The sequence below is a fragment of the Anolis sagrei genome, chromosome 9, assembly GCF_037176765.1.
Source record: "Anolis sagrei isolate rAnoSag1 chromosome 9, rAnoSag1.mat, whole genome shotgun sequence".
NCBI classification, from domain to species: domain Eukaryota; kingdom Metazoa; phylum Chordata; class Lepidosauria; order Squamata; family Dactyloidae; genus Anolis; species Anolis sagrei.
This window is the reverse complement of record NC_090029.1, coordinates 19807901-19825927: the sequence shown is the minus strand read 5'-3', so window position 1 is coordinate 19825927 and position 18027 is coordinate 19807901. Positions and strand designations below refer to the sequence as shown.

The 18027-nt window shown below is 44.1% G+C and overlaps 1 protein-coding gene across 1 annotated transcript; it reads right to left on the bottom strand.

Moving 5' to 3' along the window:
• Positions 1-3131: 3131 nt before the first annotated feature.
• On the bottom strand, positions 3132-17954 carry SENP8 (SUMO peptidase family member, NEDD8 specific). The gene is made up of 2 exons (XM_060755582.2): positions 17828-17954; positions 3132-4921 (listed from the first exon to the last, which is right to left on the bottom strand). The coding sequence occupies exon 2, from the start codon at positions 4877-4879 to the stop codon at positions 4244-4246; it is 636 nt and encodes a 211-aa protein (XP_060611565.1). The 5' UTR covers positions 4880-4921; positions 17828-17954; the 3' UTR covers positions 3132-4243.
• Positions 17955-18027: the final 73 nt, after the last annotated feature.

Sequence of the window (18027 nt, the reverse complement as noted above, 5' to 3'; positions counted from 1 at the left end):
AATTATGAGGCTGTCTCCCTTCTCCTTCCAATTGTGTACTACACTGCCCTCAATTATTTGGGAGATCCAAGAAAATAAAAATCCACCTGGAATGAAGCTGGATGCAAGTTTTTGGATTGAAAACACTCTTATTTATTTATTTATTTATTCACTTTGGTTCAAGATTTTCCCCAAAACAGAACAAAAGTTATCATGCCCTCTTTCCTATGCAAATGAGGAAATGATGAAAGCTCTCCTGCCCCCAAAGTGTCACCACATCCCCGAATAAGGGAACAAGTTGGGACTGCCAAGCTGTCTGCTCTATTTCTTGTGCAGCATTAAAAAGAGGAGGAGCGGCTCAGGCGGCGTCCTTTGCGAGTAAAATGGGGAATTAATTCAACAAGGCAAACAGGATAAACAAACAATATGGTTCCTCTGGGTTGCATCAGCCCTCCTGGTGCATTTCTCTACAGGAGACCCAAGGACAGAATACAAGGAAGTCACACTCTCGCCTAAGTTTTTGTGACCCACTTCATAGAACACACAGATTGTGCAGAAGGAGCAGTTGTGAGTCAGAAAAGGACTTCGAACGAAGGTTGAGAGAGAAAAAATCTACTGAAGTGCTGTTCGTTAGGAGATTACAATCACCAGACACTTGAATCAGTACAAGAGATTCTTATCATACGGCCTCTGTTAAATGGCTTGGTTGGTGCCTAATTGTTTGTGTTATCCGCAGGCTTTTATGAATGGCCAAGGATAAGAATGCCATTGTTACTCTCAGGACTTTGCTGCCATTCATTTACTCTTTGACTTTACTATCTGGAATCTCATCTACAGCCATATATACTCTGTACCTATACCTGAAATTATCATTATCCAGGAGTCTGATGAAATAGACTATGAATGCTCATGGTAGAATCAATTTGTTAGTTTTTTAGTTGCCAAATTTCAGTGTTTTCACTTCCCAGATTGGTTGAAGGACTGTACTAGAATGGATACACTTTGCTCAGGAATGGGCAAGCTTTCTAACTCAGGGGCCGTATGCTAGCACTCCCTGCTAAGAAGACTGGCCGCCTCTCTCCTTCCTTCCTTTCCTGATGGAAGGAAGGAAGAGAAGGAGGGAGGAAGGAGGGAAGGACGAAAGGGAAGGATAGAAGGAAAGTGAGAGAGGGAAGGAGAGAGGGAAGAGGGAAGGAAGGAAAGAAAGACAGGAAGGAAGGAAGGAAAGTTGAAAGGTTGTAAGGGAAAGATGGATGGAAGGAAGAAGGAAAAGAGAGATGGAAGGAAGAAAGCGCTGAAGAGAAGGAAGGAAGGACAGTGAGAGAGGGAAGGAGGGAGGAAAGAGGGAAGGAAGGAAAGACAGACAGGAAGGAAGGTTGAAAGGGTGTAAGGGAAAGATGGATGAAAGGAAGAGAAGGAAAAAGAAATGGAAGGAATGAAGAGAAGGAAGGAGGAAGAAAGAGGGAAGGAAGAAAGAGAAGGAAAAAGAGATGGAAGGAAGAGAGGGATGAAGAGAAGGGAGGGAGGAAGGAAGGAGAGTGAGAGAGAAAGAGGAAGAAAGAGGGAAGGAAGGAAAGACAAAAAGGAAGGAAGAAAGGCTGAAAGGATAAAGGAAGGAAAGACAGGAAGGAAGGAAGGAAGGAAGGAAGGAAGGAAAGAAAGGGAGAGAGGGAGGGAAGAGGGAAGGATGGAAGGAGAAAGGGAAGGAACAGAGGGAAGATGGAAGGAAAGAGGGAAGAAGGGGAGACAAAAGGGAGGGAAGGAAGGAAGGATGAAAGGGAAGGAAGAAAGGAGAAGGAGGAGGAAAGGGTGGAAAGGAACGCAGGGAGGGAGAAAGAGGAAAGAGAGAAGGAAGACAAAGAAAGACAAAAGAGAAGAAAGGAAAGACAAAAGTGTGGAAAGGAAGGAAGGAGAGAGGGAGAAAGATGGAGGTAAGGAAGGGAAGGAGGAAAGGAGCAAGGAAAGAGAGGGCGGTAAGGAGGGATGAAGGGTTGGAAGAGAATGAGAAAGAGGGTGGGAAGGAGAAAAGAAAGAAAGAAGGACAGGGTGGTGAGACAGAAGAGGGCCTGAGGAAAAAGCCCAAAGGGCCGCATCCAGCCCCCGAGCCTGGGTTTGCCCATACCTGACTTAGCTGGACACTAAGCTACTGTGTAATTCCTCCTTTTGAAAAAATTTAAAACTCAATCCCTGCTCCCAATAATATCCTCAAGTCCTTTTGCTTCCACAACTATATCAAGAGTTCAGTGTGGTACAGTGCTCAGCACATGCAAAAGCCCAATGGAAGGTACCTCCAAACAAATGTCTCAGTCAACCAGAGGTCACAAAGGATAGACAAAAACACACGATAATTGGGGTTTTTGTTTTTTCTTTCTCTGCTAGGCATTGGGAGTGGAAAACTTGGGCTCCCCCCTTTCCTCTTCAGCAGTTTCATCTCACAACCCATTTAGAAATGCAGCATCCTAACAAAAATTCATAGCATGCTAAATAAATGACAGGAAGCACACCTAGCAACTCTCCTTTGCTTTATAGCAAGGGTGGGGAACTCTTCTGTCTCTGCAAGATGAACTTCCAGACCGTTCCGCCCACTCAGGAGGGATGATGGTCTGAATAGTTAGTCCTGATCAAAGACCTGCTGAATAAAGGGAATTTATATAAGGGTTGGCTTCGCATTGATTGAATCAGTCTACACTGGTTAAACAAACAATAGGATTTAGGTTAATGCCAGCAGGTAAGAGCTCCGCTTTCTCCATGGACAGTGGCACAGAGCAATTCCTCCTTGTTTGACTTTCCATGGAGAAAACACCATCCCTTTCAGCACTCAAGAAAGATTCCTGGCTTTTTTTCCCCTGCTGATCAGAGACAACATTGGGGATTCCTTTGCCTGTGCTAAGAAAATGTCTGCTTAGTAAACAAAACAACTTTCTATTGCAGTGTCTGTGTGTGTGGGGAGGGGGCTGACAATATTATGAAGAGTTTTGGAACGAGCCTCACAACCATTTTGAAGCATTACACCATCAATCTCACTTCCAGGTGCATTTTTGAGACTGCTGACCTCACTGAAACAGCATCACAACAAAACATAGCAAGGACTTGTGATGTAGATTTGGGGACAGAGCAGGCATGGGCAAACTTGGGCCCTCCAGGTGTTTTCAGGACTTCAACTCCCACCATTCCTAACAGCCGACCGTGTTGTGGTTCAGTCTGAGCCTGAGCTTTCTGAACTTGAGTTTCCTCAGGACGAGAAGGATGATGGGTTACAGATCCCGAACATGGTCCGGTTAGTGAGGCAGTTGAAACAGAAAGTGTTGATTCTGAAGAAGAGACGGCATTTCTGTTCCCCAGAGAAAAGAATGTGGTTGTAGATAAAGATAGTGAAAGTTCGGAGCTCCAGGTGGAGGCTCCTTCTGGGAGCGCCGGGCCTCTTGGTTCCCAGGGTGACCAGGCCCGGCAGGGCGAAGATAATGAGCTAACCGGCCTTGAAGATAGTGGAGATTTGATTAGAGAGGACCGTTTGCAATTAAGAGTTTGAAGAAGCGCATGCCTTGCCAACAAGCGTGAAGCTAGAGGTCAACATAATGCTTTTATGTTGGGGAAACTTATTTAATGATCTGGTTGAAGGGCATTCTCTGTCAGTCCAATGTTGCTTTTACCCTGTTAACTTCTGTGGAATTACCTTGGCTTTTGCGGAAAGCTTCTGGCTCTTTGGGACTTTGATTTTGATCCTGATTTTTGGAGACTTTGTCTTGCTGCCATGGACCTTTGCTTAACCAATGCTAAAGGTTTATGCTTCATGTTATTTGCCTTTGGAACCTGGAAACTTTGCCTTTGCATTTAAGGCTCTGTGTTGCTCATTGAACTTTACTTCTTTATTTCTCTGTTTTGATTTTGCTTTTTTCTCGATAAACTACAAAACCTACAGCCTTGGTGTGTGGTAGTGTCTTGGGCAAGGTGAATCTATCCAGAGTTGTGACAGACCGGCTGTTAGGAATGGTGGGAGTTGAAGTCCAAAACACCTGGAGGGGCCAAGTTTGCTCATGCCTAGACAAAAACATAATTGTCCCACACCTCTGGGAAGAGGCATACCCACTTCCTATTATCTATCTCCCTCCTGATCAACTGAAGAATAAGGCAATACAGAAACGCAGAGGTAAGTACATTCTTTCCGTAAGGAAACCCTATGGCACAAGCTCCCCCCCCCCCCCCCCCCCCAGGCACAGAGAGCAAGACAAGAATATAAGTACGCAACACTTGAGAGGTTGGCAGGTCACTTCTGAGCGAGCTTTGCAATGAGTTTCTTCCATTCTTCTCTCTTGCTTGTTATATACGAAGGAGTAAGGAGCTGCAACATGGGCTCCTCTTGTCCCTGGAAGAATTCTTTGCACAGGACTTCCGTGTTGCAGATGACGTACATCCCACAGTCATAGCTGTTCTGCTGGGCGGGGGCTTTCTCTTCTACAAAGGCAATCTGGCCTCTTTTGCCAAGAAAGGGCTCCAGTTTCGCCGCAACCCGTCTGGCATGGGCAGAGTTGCTCCTGGTATGGGAATCATAGTGGGCAAAACTGTTTTTCCCCTGGAAGTAAACCAGTAGGCTCCAGTGGGTGCCACCAGCAGCCTGGTTGGAGTTGTCATTAATGGCCAGGAAAACAATTTTCCTTTTATGGAGGTTCAGTGGTTCAAGGAACAGAGCCAACTCCTCCTGGCTGGGGCTGCACTTGATGAACTGAGCCACCTCAGGGCTAATGAAACAGACCTGATCAGCAAAGTCTTGGAACTGATCACAGGCAAAGTACTCAAAGGCAAAGCCAATGATGTGATCATTAAGCCAGCAGGGAGGGTCCAGCAGCAAGACATCCGACCGCCTCAGCAAACTGTCCATGTAACTCAGAACAACAGGGTCCATTCTAGGCAGGTAATGTCACAGAAGCAAGAGAAATTCCAAGGCCTAAAATCAAGGGCGAAAAGAACAGAGCACGGTTACAACAGGCAGAGCTTTTTTTAGCCTCAAAGATGGCCATTTTTTGTGTCTGTGTCAGGAGCGACTTGAGAAATTGCAAGTCGCTTCTGGTGTGAGAGAATTGGCTGTCTGCAAGGACATTGCCCAAGGGACGGCCAGATGTTTTACCATCCCGTGGAAGGCTTCTCTCATGTCCCTGCACGAGAAGCTGGAGCTGACAGGTGGGAGCTTACCTCGCTCCCCGGATTCAAACCACCCACCTTTTGTTCAGCAATCCTGCCAGCACAAGGATTTAACCCATTCTTCCAGCAAGTGTGCTGGAAGAAGCAAAGACCACCAGCATTGAAGTTATCTATCTGAACGCATCTCTCCCTATGAACCTTCCAGGAACTTGAGATCGTCCGAGGAGGCCCTGCTCTCGATCCCACCTGCTTCACAAGCACATTTGGCAGGGATGAGATACAGGGCCTTCTCTGTGGTGGTCCCTCGGCTGTGGAACTCCTGCCTAGTGATATTAGATCAGCCCCCTCCCTCCTGATCTTTCAAAAAAGAGAAAACCTGGCTCTTTGAGCAAGCGTTTGGAACCATAGCATGCCCAAAAACTCAAATTGGAAATGAACTAGGAACGGCTAAGAAGATGGAACGGTCGGGGATTTGAACAAAATGACACAGTTTTTATAATTTTTATTATTCATTGTTTTTATGGTTTTTAAATGTATTGTGATGTTTTTTGCTTTTTACCGATGTGTGTATTTTATATATGGCATCTAATTGTTGTCGACTTGTACGCCACGCTGGGTCGCCTTCGGGCTGATATGGGCGGGATATATATGTTGTAAATAAATAAATAATAAAATAATGCTCCTATGTTATCAACTCCACTGGACTGGCTATGTTGTTCAAATGCCCAATCACCATCTCCCAAAGCAATTACTATACTCCCAACTCAAGAACGGGAAATGTAATGTTGGTGGACAGGAAAAGAGGTTTGAAGATGGGCTTAAAACCAACCTTAAAAACTGTGGCATAGACACGGAGAACTGGGAAGCCCTGGCCCTTGAGCGCTCTAACTGGAGATCAGTTGTGACCAGCAGTGCTGCAGAATTCAAAGAGGGCAAAAGGGAAAAACGTGGCAAGAGGAAGGTGCGTCAAACCAACCTTGACCAGGACCGCCTTCCACCTGGAAACCGTTGTTCTCACCATGGGAGAACATACAGGCTCCACAGCCACCTTTGAACCCACCACCAAGACACCAGACTTGGAGGACCATCATCCTTGGGCTACGAGGGATCACCTAAGTAAGTAAGGTTAACCCATTGCGCCACTGGGGACTCCTAAAATGGCCAATGGAGTCACAGATGCCAATTACCCAACGTGGATTTTTACCAGCCACTTTGTATTTGGGCTCACCAACCCCTCCTTCAAGTTTTCTGGCATTTGCACAAGGAATGTGCAGGAATTTCTTCCCGTTTGTGCCTGGAAAAGGTGTGAAACAATGGGGTAAGAGTCCTATTATAACTTTTATCTTAGTCAAACCTCAACATGATAAGATAAGACTTGATTCTCAGTCTTCAGGGTGAGGCTTGGATTTCGGAGGGGTGGAGAAGATGTTGTTTTGCTCAACTTTTCAGGAGAAGGGATTGGTGCTGCTGGTGCACAAGAGCACTTTCCCCAGCAAGCAGATTGGTGGGTGTCTCTGACTAATAGAAAAAGAAGCAACTGAATCCAGGGCAGGTCAGCTTAGACTAGGACTAAGAATTGGTAGCCTTCCAGATAATTTTGGGCTTCGCTACCTATTATGGCTAACCATTAGATGTCCTGAAAGAAGCTGGTGGAAGTTTGTAGGCTAGAAACATCTTCTCAGGCTAAACTCTAACTCACATAATTGGTATGAATATATAATGATAGTGGGGATGGTGCAGGCAGAACCATATACTGCCTTAGGCATCTTATAGAAATGACAGAACAGACATCTAAGCAGTGGTTCCAACCCTTGAGCCTCCAGGTGTTTAGGACTTCCTGGCAATTAGAGAAGCTGGTTGGGCTTCTGAGAGCTGAAGTCCAAAACACCTCGAGCCAAAAGGTTGGGAAGTGGTAGCACACTTCTGTGCAATAATCTGTGAGGTGTTTGTCTAGCTCAGTGGTTCTTAACCGCTGATCTTCCACATGTTTTAAACGCAGGTTCGAAGATGCAGGTTCGCATATTGGGACTGATCCTGGACTCATCGCTGAGCCTGGAGCCCCAGGTCTTGGCGGTGGCCGGGAGAGCTTTTGCACAACTAAAACTTGTGCGCCAGCTGCGCCCATACCTTGGGAAGTCGGATCTGGCCACGGTGGTCCACGCTCTTGTCACATCCCGATTGGATTACTGCAACACACTCTACGTGGGGTTGCCTTTGAAGACTGCTCGGAAACTCCAACTAGTCCAGCGGGAGGCAGCCAGATTGCTCACCGGAACGGCATACAGGGAGCATACCACCCCCTGTTGTGTCAGCTCCACTGGCTGGCGATCCAATTCCGAGCACAATTCAAAGTGCTGGTTTTGACCTACAAAACCCTATACGGTTCCGGCCCAGTGTATCTGTCCGAATGGATCTCCCTCTACGTCCCACCTCAGAGTCTAAGATCTTCTGGGGAGGCCCTGCTCTCGACACCACCTCTATCACAAGTGAGGCTGGTGGAGACGAGGAGCAGGGCCTTCTCGGTAGTGGCCCCTCACCTGTGGAACTCACTCCCCGGGGAGATTAGATCAGCGACTTCCCTTTTTTCATTCAGAAAAAAATTGAAGACCTAGATGTGGGACCAGGCTTTTGGACATTCTGGCAGCTAAAGGAAAGACCTTGATGATGGGCAGGAATTGACGGAATGGAATGGATTTATGGAACTCTGAACACTGACCATGAGATTGTTTACTATTGTGTTATGTACTGATGTTTTTTAACCTGTTAACTGTTTAATTGCTTTTATGTATGTATGTATTTTTGACATGGGCATCGAATTGTGCCTTCCTTTGTAAGCCGCCCTGAGTCCCCCCTTGGGGGGGTGAGAAGGGCGGGGTAGAAGTAACTGAAATAAATAAATAAATATAAATAAACTTCTGATCCCAAAATTCCTGACAGCTGGCCAAACTGTCTGGGGCCTCTGGGAATTGAAGTCTCAACGATCTAGAGGACCAAAGATTGGGAATCATTGACTAACTGGTTGACTCTGGAACAGTGCAAGCAATGCTATCTGCTATTTCCTTGAGTGAGACAAACAGGAATTTGGGGGAGGGAGGCAACCAAAAATACAGAATTTATCTAAGTTATTGTATATACTCGAGTATAAGCTGACCTGAATATAAGTTGAAGCACCTAATTTTACCACAAAAACTGGGAAAATGTATTGACTCAAGTATAAACCGAGGGTGGGAAATGCAGCAGCTACTGCTAAATTTCAAAATAAAATAGATATCAATAAAATTACATTAATTGAGGCATCGGTAGGTTAGTTGTTTCTGAATATTTACATAAAACTGTAATTTAAGATAAGACTGTCCAACTCTGATTAAACCATTATTCTAACCTTCTTCAATGTAAATGTGTGTCACTCCTTAGAGTAGATCACCTTGCTGAAAAACACCAAATTGCACACAGCCAGAAGTCTTTATAGTTTATTAAAAATAAAAGATTAAAGGTCTTAAAAGCAAAGGTAATGTTTCAAAAGATCAATATAAAATACCACTTTGAAGATTAATCCAAAAAGGCACCAGCAAAACAAAAACCCAAGAGAACATGCAAGATAATCCATAGAAGCAAAGCTTCTTGGTAAAACGCAGAGTTGTCTTGACAAAGATTTGGTCTCAAACACACTGCTTAATACCCTTTGCAAAACATGAAAGCATTTCTTTGGCCTCTGGCCTCCCTCTTGTTAGCTATTCTCACACTCCTTCGAACTCAGAATTCCAAACGGTCAGCCCAATCTAAGGTTCCCATTTCGTCAAGGTCAGTCTGTTCGTTAGTTAGTATCAGCCTGTTTCCCTGCTTGCTCATTATCAGGCTGAGAACTGTCCTCCTTCTCTGAGTCAAACTGCACCTGCATCTGGCTATTTTCAGTATCAACACTCTCATTCCTTGCTGTGGGAAATTGCACTTCTTCACTGTTTATAACAGGGACGTCTAAACAGGGACATTTTGAACCAGACTGTGAACCTGAGTCCCATCATCCTCATCAGAGATACTCTGTGATTCCAGCTGAGTCACAACACTGTGCTTACTTATACTTCCAATAATAAAAAAGAGTAAAATAATAAATGTAATAAAATAATAATAAAATAATAAATGCAATAACAACAATAACAGAGTAAAATAATAAATTTAATATTAGTAATAATAGAGTAAAATAATAAATGTAAAAATAACAAACGAGTAAACAAATGTACATATAATAATAATAATAATAATAATTATTATTATTATTAAACTTTATTTGTACCCTGCTAGCATCTCCCAAAGAACTCGATGTGGCTTACAAAGGCCAAGGCCTCAACACAACAACAGCAAACAATAACAACACGATACAAAGCAAATTAAAAACATAAGCAATAACAAAACATTACACTATTACGCAATAAAACCAGGGCCCGACCATTGATGGGTACAGGTTAAAACGTGCTGGGTGTGACAGATGGCATGTTGGAATTCTGGGCAAGTGCAATGTGCAGAGAGTCAAAGAAGCACTCAAATAAGGTGCTTCTGGGGACATAGTGCTGGGAGCTGTCCTATTCTGGAAAGGCACATCGAAATAGCCAGGTCTTCAAGTTCTTCCTAAAGACTGCCAACGTGGGTGCTAGTCTAATATCTTTGGGGAGGGTGTTCCAAAGTCGGGGGGCAACCACAGAGAAGGCCCTGTCCCTCGTCCCCACCAAACGCGCCTGTGACGCAGGTGGGATCGCTAGCAGGGCCTCTCCGGATGAACGAAGAGAACACTTGGGTTCATAAACTGAGATGCGGTCACGCAGGTAGATAATATAATAGAGTAAAATAATAAAAAACCTTGACTTGAGTATAAGCTGAGGGGGGCTTTTTCAACGTAAAAAGGGCTGAAAAGCTTGGCTTATACTCAAGTATATGCAGTAATTGATCTTTCTAAGTGTAATGGAATCATGCATTATTATTATTATTATTATTATTATTATTATTATTATTTTATCATACACTGAACCCGCTCCCACATGTTCAGCAATAGTTTTCTTAAATAGAAATCTATTCGATCATCATAAACTTTACCATCTCATTAACAGCTAAAATCATTTTTAAAGCCAAAATGGCAGACAACAATTGTGTGACAGAAAGTACCATAGCAACTTCTGGTGATTCTTAGTGAACAATTCTGGAGAATGGCCTGTCTTTCTTTTCTCAAAACCCACTCTACAGCAGGAGGGGAAAATTCCACAGCCGCCTTCTCTTTGATTCAATAGCCCTTTTCAGGGTTGGCTTTCTGTGTGGAATTAGGCACTGTACTGGGCAAGGACTGCCATTGAAAATGCACAAACCAAGGCATAATTCTTTGTCCATAATATTTAGGTACACTTACATATACCTCCCATACCTTCTTGATTATTCAATATCTGTCAAAATAGTTAGTTAAATGAATCAATGTAAGGAAATGATAATCTCAGGCCATGCGCAGGGATGCTTCTAAAGTGGATTTTTGCTGGCTGCAGTTCTTAAGAGTATCTATAAGCACCCACAATTGATGATTGGAATAAAAAAAATTATGGATATAAAAAACATGGACAGGCTAAGTTATCTATTACCAAAATATAAAGGGGAAAATAGAAAAAGAAACAGATTGGACAGTGATAAATGAATATTTAAAATAAGAAATTAAAAGTAGGATATGAATATTCATAGAACTGTCTCACAAATACTAAAAATAAGATAAGAAGAAGAAGAAGAGGGAAAACGGAAAAAGAAAGAAAAGAAACAAAGAACTGAGAATCCACAGAAGAAGGAAAAGGAAGAAGTCCTCAAAGTTTCCCGGAAGTTGGACCGAAGAAAACAATATTTTCTGCTTTGTTTATATTTTGTACCTTTCTCTTTCTCTCTCTTTTTTCTTCTCTTTCTCTATTATGTCTGTTTTTTAAAAATCTAATGACAATTTTTTCTTTTTAAATTAACATGTGTTTTTGAAAATATTTAATAAAGATTATTTTTTAAAAAGCTTGCATCCAGTCTAACCCTGAGCTTTCCGTCAGCTACAGCACCGAACCTGCTGATTTATTTTCTAAGATATACATTTCAGTTTCAACCAATTTGAACTGATTCTGAAACGTAGTTCAGAAGGTGACTTTTCCCCAGAATAACTCAGCCTGTAGGGCCGGTGGATATGCTACCTGTGCTTTGCAAAACAATTTTTCCAAGCTCTGTTCTGATTTTTTTTTAAAGGAAGATGACTAGACTGCAATGAGAACTGAACAGAGAAGCCAAGCAAACAAACAAGAATTTCACAGTGTGCATGAAACTGATCTGGCCATGCTGACATATGCCTTAGTTCCATCCCATTTGGGTGATGGAAATGTGCTCTGTACAGGGATGCCTTTGAGGAATGCTGGAAAATTTCAGCTGGTCGAAACAGCTGCAGCCAGACTATTGAGTAGAGAGCGCACAACTCCTGTGTTTACAACAGCGTCACTGGCCACTGCTCTGCCACAGGTACAAGTGGTAGAAATGCAAGCAAAGCCTTTCTTGGTGGCTACTCCCATCCCCTGGACCTGTCCTTCTAGACAAGCTTGGCTGGTTCCTCCCACAGCATCCTTCCAGAGGCAGGTAAAGACTTTTGATCTTTTGGGAACTGTTTAAACGGAAAAGCTTTTAATCATTGGCCTGTACTGTTTTTACTTTTTCCATTGTAGTGGATTATATTTTGAAATGCGTTTAAAGCTACTGATAATTTAATTACTTTAATTTTTATATGTTTTTATTGATAAAAGAGTTCATCCATAGCTATTTTAATTTTTTGTGTTAGCTTGAATCCAAAGGCTGGTAAAAATTACAGGATATACATTTTAAAAATCATCACCATCATATTACCACTTGGATTCAGCACTTGCGCTGAATCCAAGTGGTAATATGATGGTGATGATTTTTAAAATGTATATCCTGTAATTTTTACCAGCCTTTGGATTCAAGCTAACACACACAAAAATGCTGAAGTGCTGAACCTGACCCAGCACATAGAAGATGGCTTTGAAAGGCAGCAGATCACAGGAGCTGTCTTCATAGACTTGTCAGCGGCTTATGATACTGTAAACCACCGCCCCCTCCTGAGAAAAATATATAGTATCACAAAGGATTACCACCTCAACCGCCTCATAGGAAACCTGCTACAAAACAGGAGCGTTTTTGTTGAGTTCCAGGACCAGAGAAACAGATGGCAGAAACAGAAGAACGGCCTGCCTCAGGGGAGCGTGCTTGCTCCATCCATGTTCAACATCTACACAAATGACCAGCCACTGCCAGAAGAGACAGAGTTTCATCTATGCTGATGATCGTGCCATCAGCAGGGAGCTTTGAGATGGTTGAACAGAAGCTCTCTGAAGCTCTAGGTGATCTTACCGCCCACTACAGGGAAAACCAGCTGATCCCTAACCCATCTAAAACACAGACATGTACCTTTCACCTTAAGAACAGACAAGCATCCCGAGCTTTGATTATTACCTGGGAAGGAATCCCACTGGAGCATTGCAGCACACCCAAATACCTGGGAGACACTCTGGACCGTGCTCTGACCTACAAGAAGCACTGCCTGAACATCAAGCAAAAAGTGGGTGCTAGAAACAATATCATACGAAAGCTGACTGGCACAACCTGGGGATCACAACCAGACACGGTGAAGACATCTGCCCTTTCGCTATGCTACTCTGCTGCTGAGTATGCATGCCCAGTGTAGAACACATCTCACCACGCTAAAACAGTAGATGTGGCTCTTAATGAGACATTATCACGGGGTGTCTGCGCCCTACACCATTGGAGAAATTACACTGTTTAGCCAGTATTGCACCACCTGACATCCACCGGGAAGTAGCAGCCAATAGTGAAAGGACCAAGGCAGTGACGTCTCCAGCTCATCCTTTGTTTGGGTATCAGCCAGCACGTCAACGATGTAAATCAAGACATTGTTTTCTAAGATCTACAGAGACACTCACTGGAACACCTCAGCAAGCGAGAGTCCAAAAGTGGCAGGCTCAAACCCAGAACCTCAACCAATGGCTGATACCAAATGAGAGACTCCCTCCTGGGCACACAGAAGACTGGGCGACTTGGAAAGCACTGAACAAACTGTGTTCTGGCACCACGAGATGCAGAGCCAACCTTAAGAAATGGGGCTACAAAGTGGAATCCACGACATGTGAGTGTGGAGAAGAGCAAACCACTGACCACCTGCTGCAATGCAACCTGAGCCCTGCTATAGGCACAATGGAGGACCTCCTTGCGGCAACACCAGAGGCACTCCAAGTGGCCAGATACTGATCAAAGGACATTTAATCAACTACCAAGCTTGCAAACTTTGTGTTTTGTCTGTTCTGTTAGAAATGTAATACAATTGTCTGGTTGCCCCTGACGCGATAAATAAATAAATAAACCACTTGGATTTAAGAACACCATTTCTCAATTAGGTAAAGGTTTCCCCTTGACATTACGTTTAGTTGTGTCCAACTCTGGGGTGGTGGTGCTCATCTTAATTTCTAAGTTGAAGAGCCGGCATTGTCCGTAGATGTCTCCAAGGTCATTTGGCCAGCATGACTGCATGGAGCACTGTTACCTTCCCGCCGAAGCGGTACCTATTGATCTACTCACATTTGCATGTTTTCAAACTGCTAGGTTCACAGAAGCTGGAGCTAACAGCGGGAACGCACCTTGCTCCCCAGATTTGAACCACCAACCCTTCAGTCAGCAAGTCCAGCAACTCAGTGGTTTAACCCGCTGCACCACTAGGAGCTCAATTAATACCATCAGAAATGTAAACATGTACATTCTTTAGCCCAAACTCCTAAATTAGTGATCCTGAAACATTACTTCTTGAGACTGTAATTCCCTACTGGCCATGCTGGCTGGGGAATTCCAAAAGTTTTCAAATCCCAGAGACTTGCAAAATCATTTAAAGTCTTGCCCCTATGTATGTTTATTTGGAAGTAAATTCTGGGATTTAGCAACAGGGGTTTTTCATGAAACATATGCCAGTTCTAGAAATTATCTGAGACTCCGTGTTCAGTAAATACCAAATCATATCAACCAGGATGTGGCCCTTTTGAAAAAGCAACATGGATAGCAAACACTGTCTCCTTAATGTGACTAACCGCAAACCAAGGAACACCCAGCCATCACACCAGGAAAGGTTTCACATATAGTGGTTTATTTATTCATCAGGAAGGAGTGGGAAGACTTCCCTCACTGCGTAGTGAACTATTAGAGGACACAGTAATCTGAATTACGACTTCTTTTTCAGAAATACACCAATGACCTACTCTGTCAAGTGCTTTAAGGTCAATAATTAAGCAAAATCTCATTACAATTTAATCAAAGACCTTAAAATGGCATACATGAAAAAAAAACCTGATCTCCATTGCATCAGGGTTTTTTTTTTTATTCTATTAAATATCCAGAATGTTCCATGTGTCTCAAAATAAAATGCTTTACAAAACAACTTTTCTGGTGCCAATAATTCCTACAGTCTAGTTAAGTCTAGTTGTGTCCAACTCTGAAGGGTTGGTGCTCATCTCCATTTCTAAGCCAAAGAGCGGTGTTGTCTGTAGACGCCTCTAAAGTCACGTGGCTGGAATGACTGTATGGAGCGCCATTATGTTTCCACGAAAGCAGTACCTATTGATCTACTCATATTTCCATGTTTTCGAACTGCTAGGTTGGCCGAAGCTGGACCTAACTGCAGGAGCTCTGCCCGCTCCCCAGATTTGAACTGCCAACCTTTTGGTCAGCAAGTTCAGCAGCTCAGCGGTTTAACCCGCTGTCCCACCAGGGCCCCCTGGAACAAACATAGAAACATACATACTTACATTATACGGAATATACTCATGTATAAGCCTAATTTTCAGCCCTGTTTAGGCTGAAAAAGCCCTCCTCGGCTTATATTCGGGTGACGGTCTTAGAAAGAACGCGTGTGGTTGAAAGGAGGGCTTCTTTCAACCCCATATCCTTCTGCCAGGACTCTCACCTCTCTGCACAGCAACCCAGCTCTCCTTCCTCTCCTCCTTTCTCGGTGCAGTGCGCACCTTCCTCTCTTTGTCTCTGCATCAGTCTTTCCCACTTTTCCTTATTCATATACACACAGCATTTCCCCCAAAATGTATAGTTAAAACAAACTATAGTGATTACTGAAAGGATATGTAAACACATTTACATTGAAGAAGGTTAGAATAATGATTTAATCAGAGTTGGACAGTCTTATCTTCAATTGCAGTTTTATGTAAATATTCAAAAACATTTAACCTACTGATGCCTCAATTAATGTAATTTTAATGGTATCTATATTTTCATTTTGAAATTTACCAGTAGCTGCTGCATTTCCCACCCTTGGCTTATACTCGAGTGGTATGTTTTCCCAGTGTTCTTGTGATAAAATTAGGTGCCTTGGCTTATATTCGGGCCGTCTTCTACTCGAGTATATACGGTATAAAGTTAAAGGTTTCCTCTGACATTAAGTCTAGTCGTGTCTGACTCTGGGGGTGCTGCCCATCTCAGTTTCTAAGCCAAAGAGCCGGTGTTCTCAATAGATACCTCCAAGGTCATGTGGCCAGCATGACCGCACGGAGCACCGTGTGTGTGTGTGTGTGTGTGTGTATATATATTATACACACACACACATACATATATATATATATACATACACAAAACCCGAGTTACAAACATCCAATCCACAACTGACTCCTAGTTAAGAATGTAGTCGAAGCAATGGGTTAAATGACAGTAAAGGAGATTCCACATGAACATTAGGAAGAACTTCCTGACTGTAAGAAGATCTGTTCAGCAGCGGAACTCTCTGCCTTGGCGTGTAATGAAAACTTTAAAACAAAGGCTGGATAGCCCATTGTCAGGGATATTTTGATTGTGCTTTTTCCACATGGCAGGGGGTTGGACTAGATGGCCCATACGGTCTCTTCCAACTCTACGATTCTATGACTGTTATTCTATGAATGCAGGTCTGGATCAACTTGGGCCCTTCAGGTGTTTGGGACATCAACTCCCACAATTCCTAACAGCTTCAGGCCCATTCCTTTCTCCCCTCAGCCGCTAAATGGCCTGAGGGTGTTAGGAATTGTGGGAGTTGGAGTCCAAATCACCCAGAGGATCCAAGTTGGCCCAGGCCTGGCTTAGAGATTGCTTGAGAGGAAAAAGAAAGGGCCTGAGGCTGTTAGGAATTGTGGGAGTTGGAGTCCAAATCACCTGGAAGGCCCAAGTTTGCTTGAGAGGAAAAGGAAATGGCCTGAGGCTCTTAGGAATTTTGTGAGTCAAAATCCAAAACACCTAAAGGGCCTAAGTTGGCCCAGGCCTGGTCTAGAGATTGCTTGAGAGGAAAAGGAAAGGGTCTGAGGCTTTTAGGAATTGTGGGAGTTGGAGTCCAAATCACCTGGAAGGCCCAAGTTTGCTTGAGAGGAAAAGGAAATGGCCTGAGGCTGTTAGGAATTGTGAAAGTCGAAGTCCAAATCACCTGGAGGGTCCAATTTGGCCCTGGCGTGGCCTAGAGATTGCTTGAGAGGAAAAGGAAATGACCTGAGGGTGTTAGGAATTGTGGGAGTTGGAGTCCAAATCACCTGGAGGGCCCAAGTTGGCCCAGGCCTGGCCTAGAGATGGCTTGAGAGGAAAAGGAAGTGGCCTGAGGCTTTAGGAATTGTGGGAGTTGGAGTCCAAATTACGTGGAAGGCCCAAGTTTGCTCGAGAGGAAAAAGAAATGGCCTGAGGCTGTTAGGAATTGTGAAAGTCGAAGTCCAAATCACCTGGAGGGCCCAATTTGGCCCTGGCCTGGCCTGGAGATTGCTTGAGAGGAAAAGGAAATGGCCTGAGGGTGTTAGGAATTGTGAAAGTCGAAGTCCAAATCACCTGGAGGGCCCAATTTGGCCCTGGCCTGGCCTAGAGATTGCTTGAGAGGAAAAGGAAATGGCCTGAGGGTGTTAGGAATTGTGGGAGTTGGAGTCCAAATTACCTGGAAGGCCCAAGTTTGCTTGAGAGGCAAAGGAAATGGCCTGAGACTGTTAGGAATTGTGAAAGTCGAAGTCCAAATCACCTGGAGGGCCCAATTTGGCCCTGGCCTGGCTTAGAGATTGCTTGAGAGGAAAAGGAAATGGCCTGAGGGTGTTAGGAATTGTGGGAGTTGAAGTCCAAATTACCTCGAAGGCCCAAGTTTGCTTGAGAGGCAAATGAAATGGCCTGAGACTGTTAGGAATTTTGTGAGTCAAAACGTTGCCCAGGCCTGGTCTAGAGATGGCTTGAGAGGAAAAGGAAAGGGTCTGAGGCTGTTAGGAATTGTGGGAGTTGGAGTCCAAATCACCCGGAGGGCGCAAGTTGGCCCAGGCCTGGCCTAGAGAATGCTCGGGAGGAAAAGGAAAGGGCCTGAGGCTGTTAGGAATTGTGGGAATTGGAGTCCAAATCACCTGGAGGGCCCAAATCACCTGGAGAGGAAAAATTGGAGTCCAAATCACCTGGAGAGGAAAAAGAAATGGCCTGAGGCTGTTAGGAATTGTGGGAGTTGGAGTCAGAAACACCTGGAGGGCCCAAGTTGGCCCAGGCCTAGCCTTCTCCTCATTTGCCCCATTGAGGCCTCTTCCCTATGCTTCCCCTTAACTCTTTCCTCTGTAATACAATATACACCTTTCACACAAAAACACAACAAAACCCTTACCTGTCTCGGACCTCATTCTCCTCACTCCAGTTTCCACGGCCGGCCGTAAAGCAAACCCGGTTGCCGGAAAGTTCCTCCTTTCCCCCCCGCAGAAAAACCTAATTAACATACGGGTCGAACATGACGCATTCTATAAGGGGGCGGGGCTTGGTGGCTCCTCCCCCATTGCTCCTCAGTCCTGGGCGCGGCTGTTCCAAAAA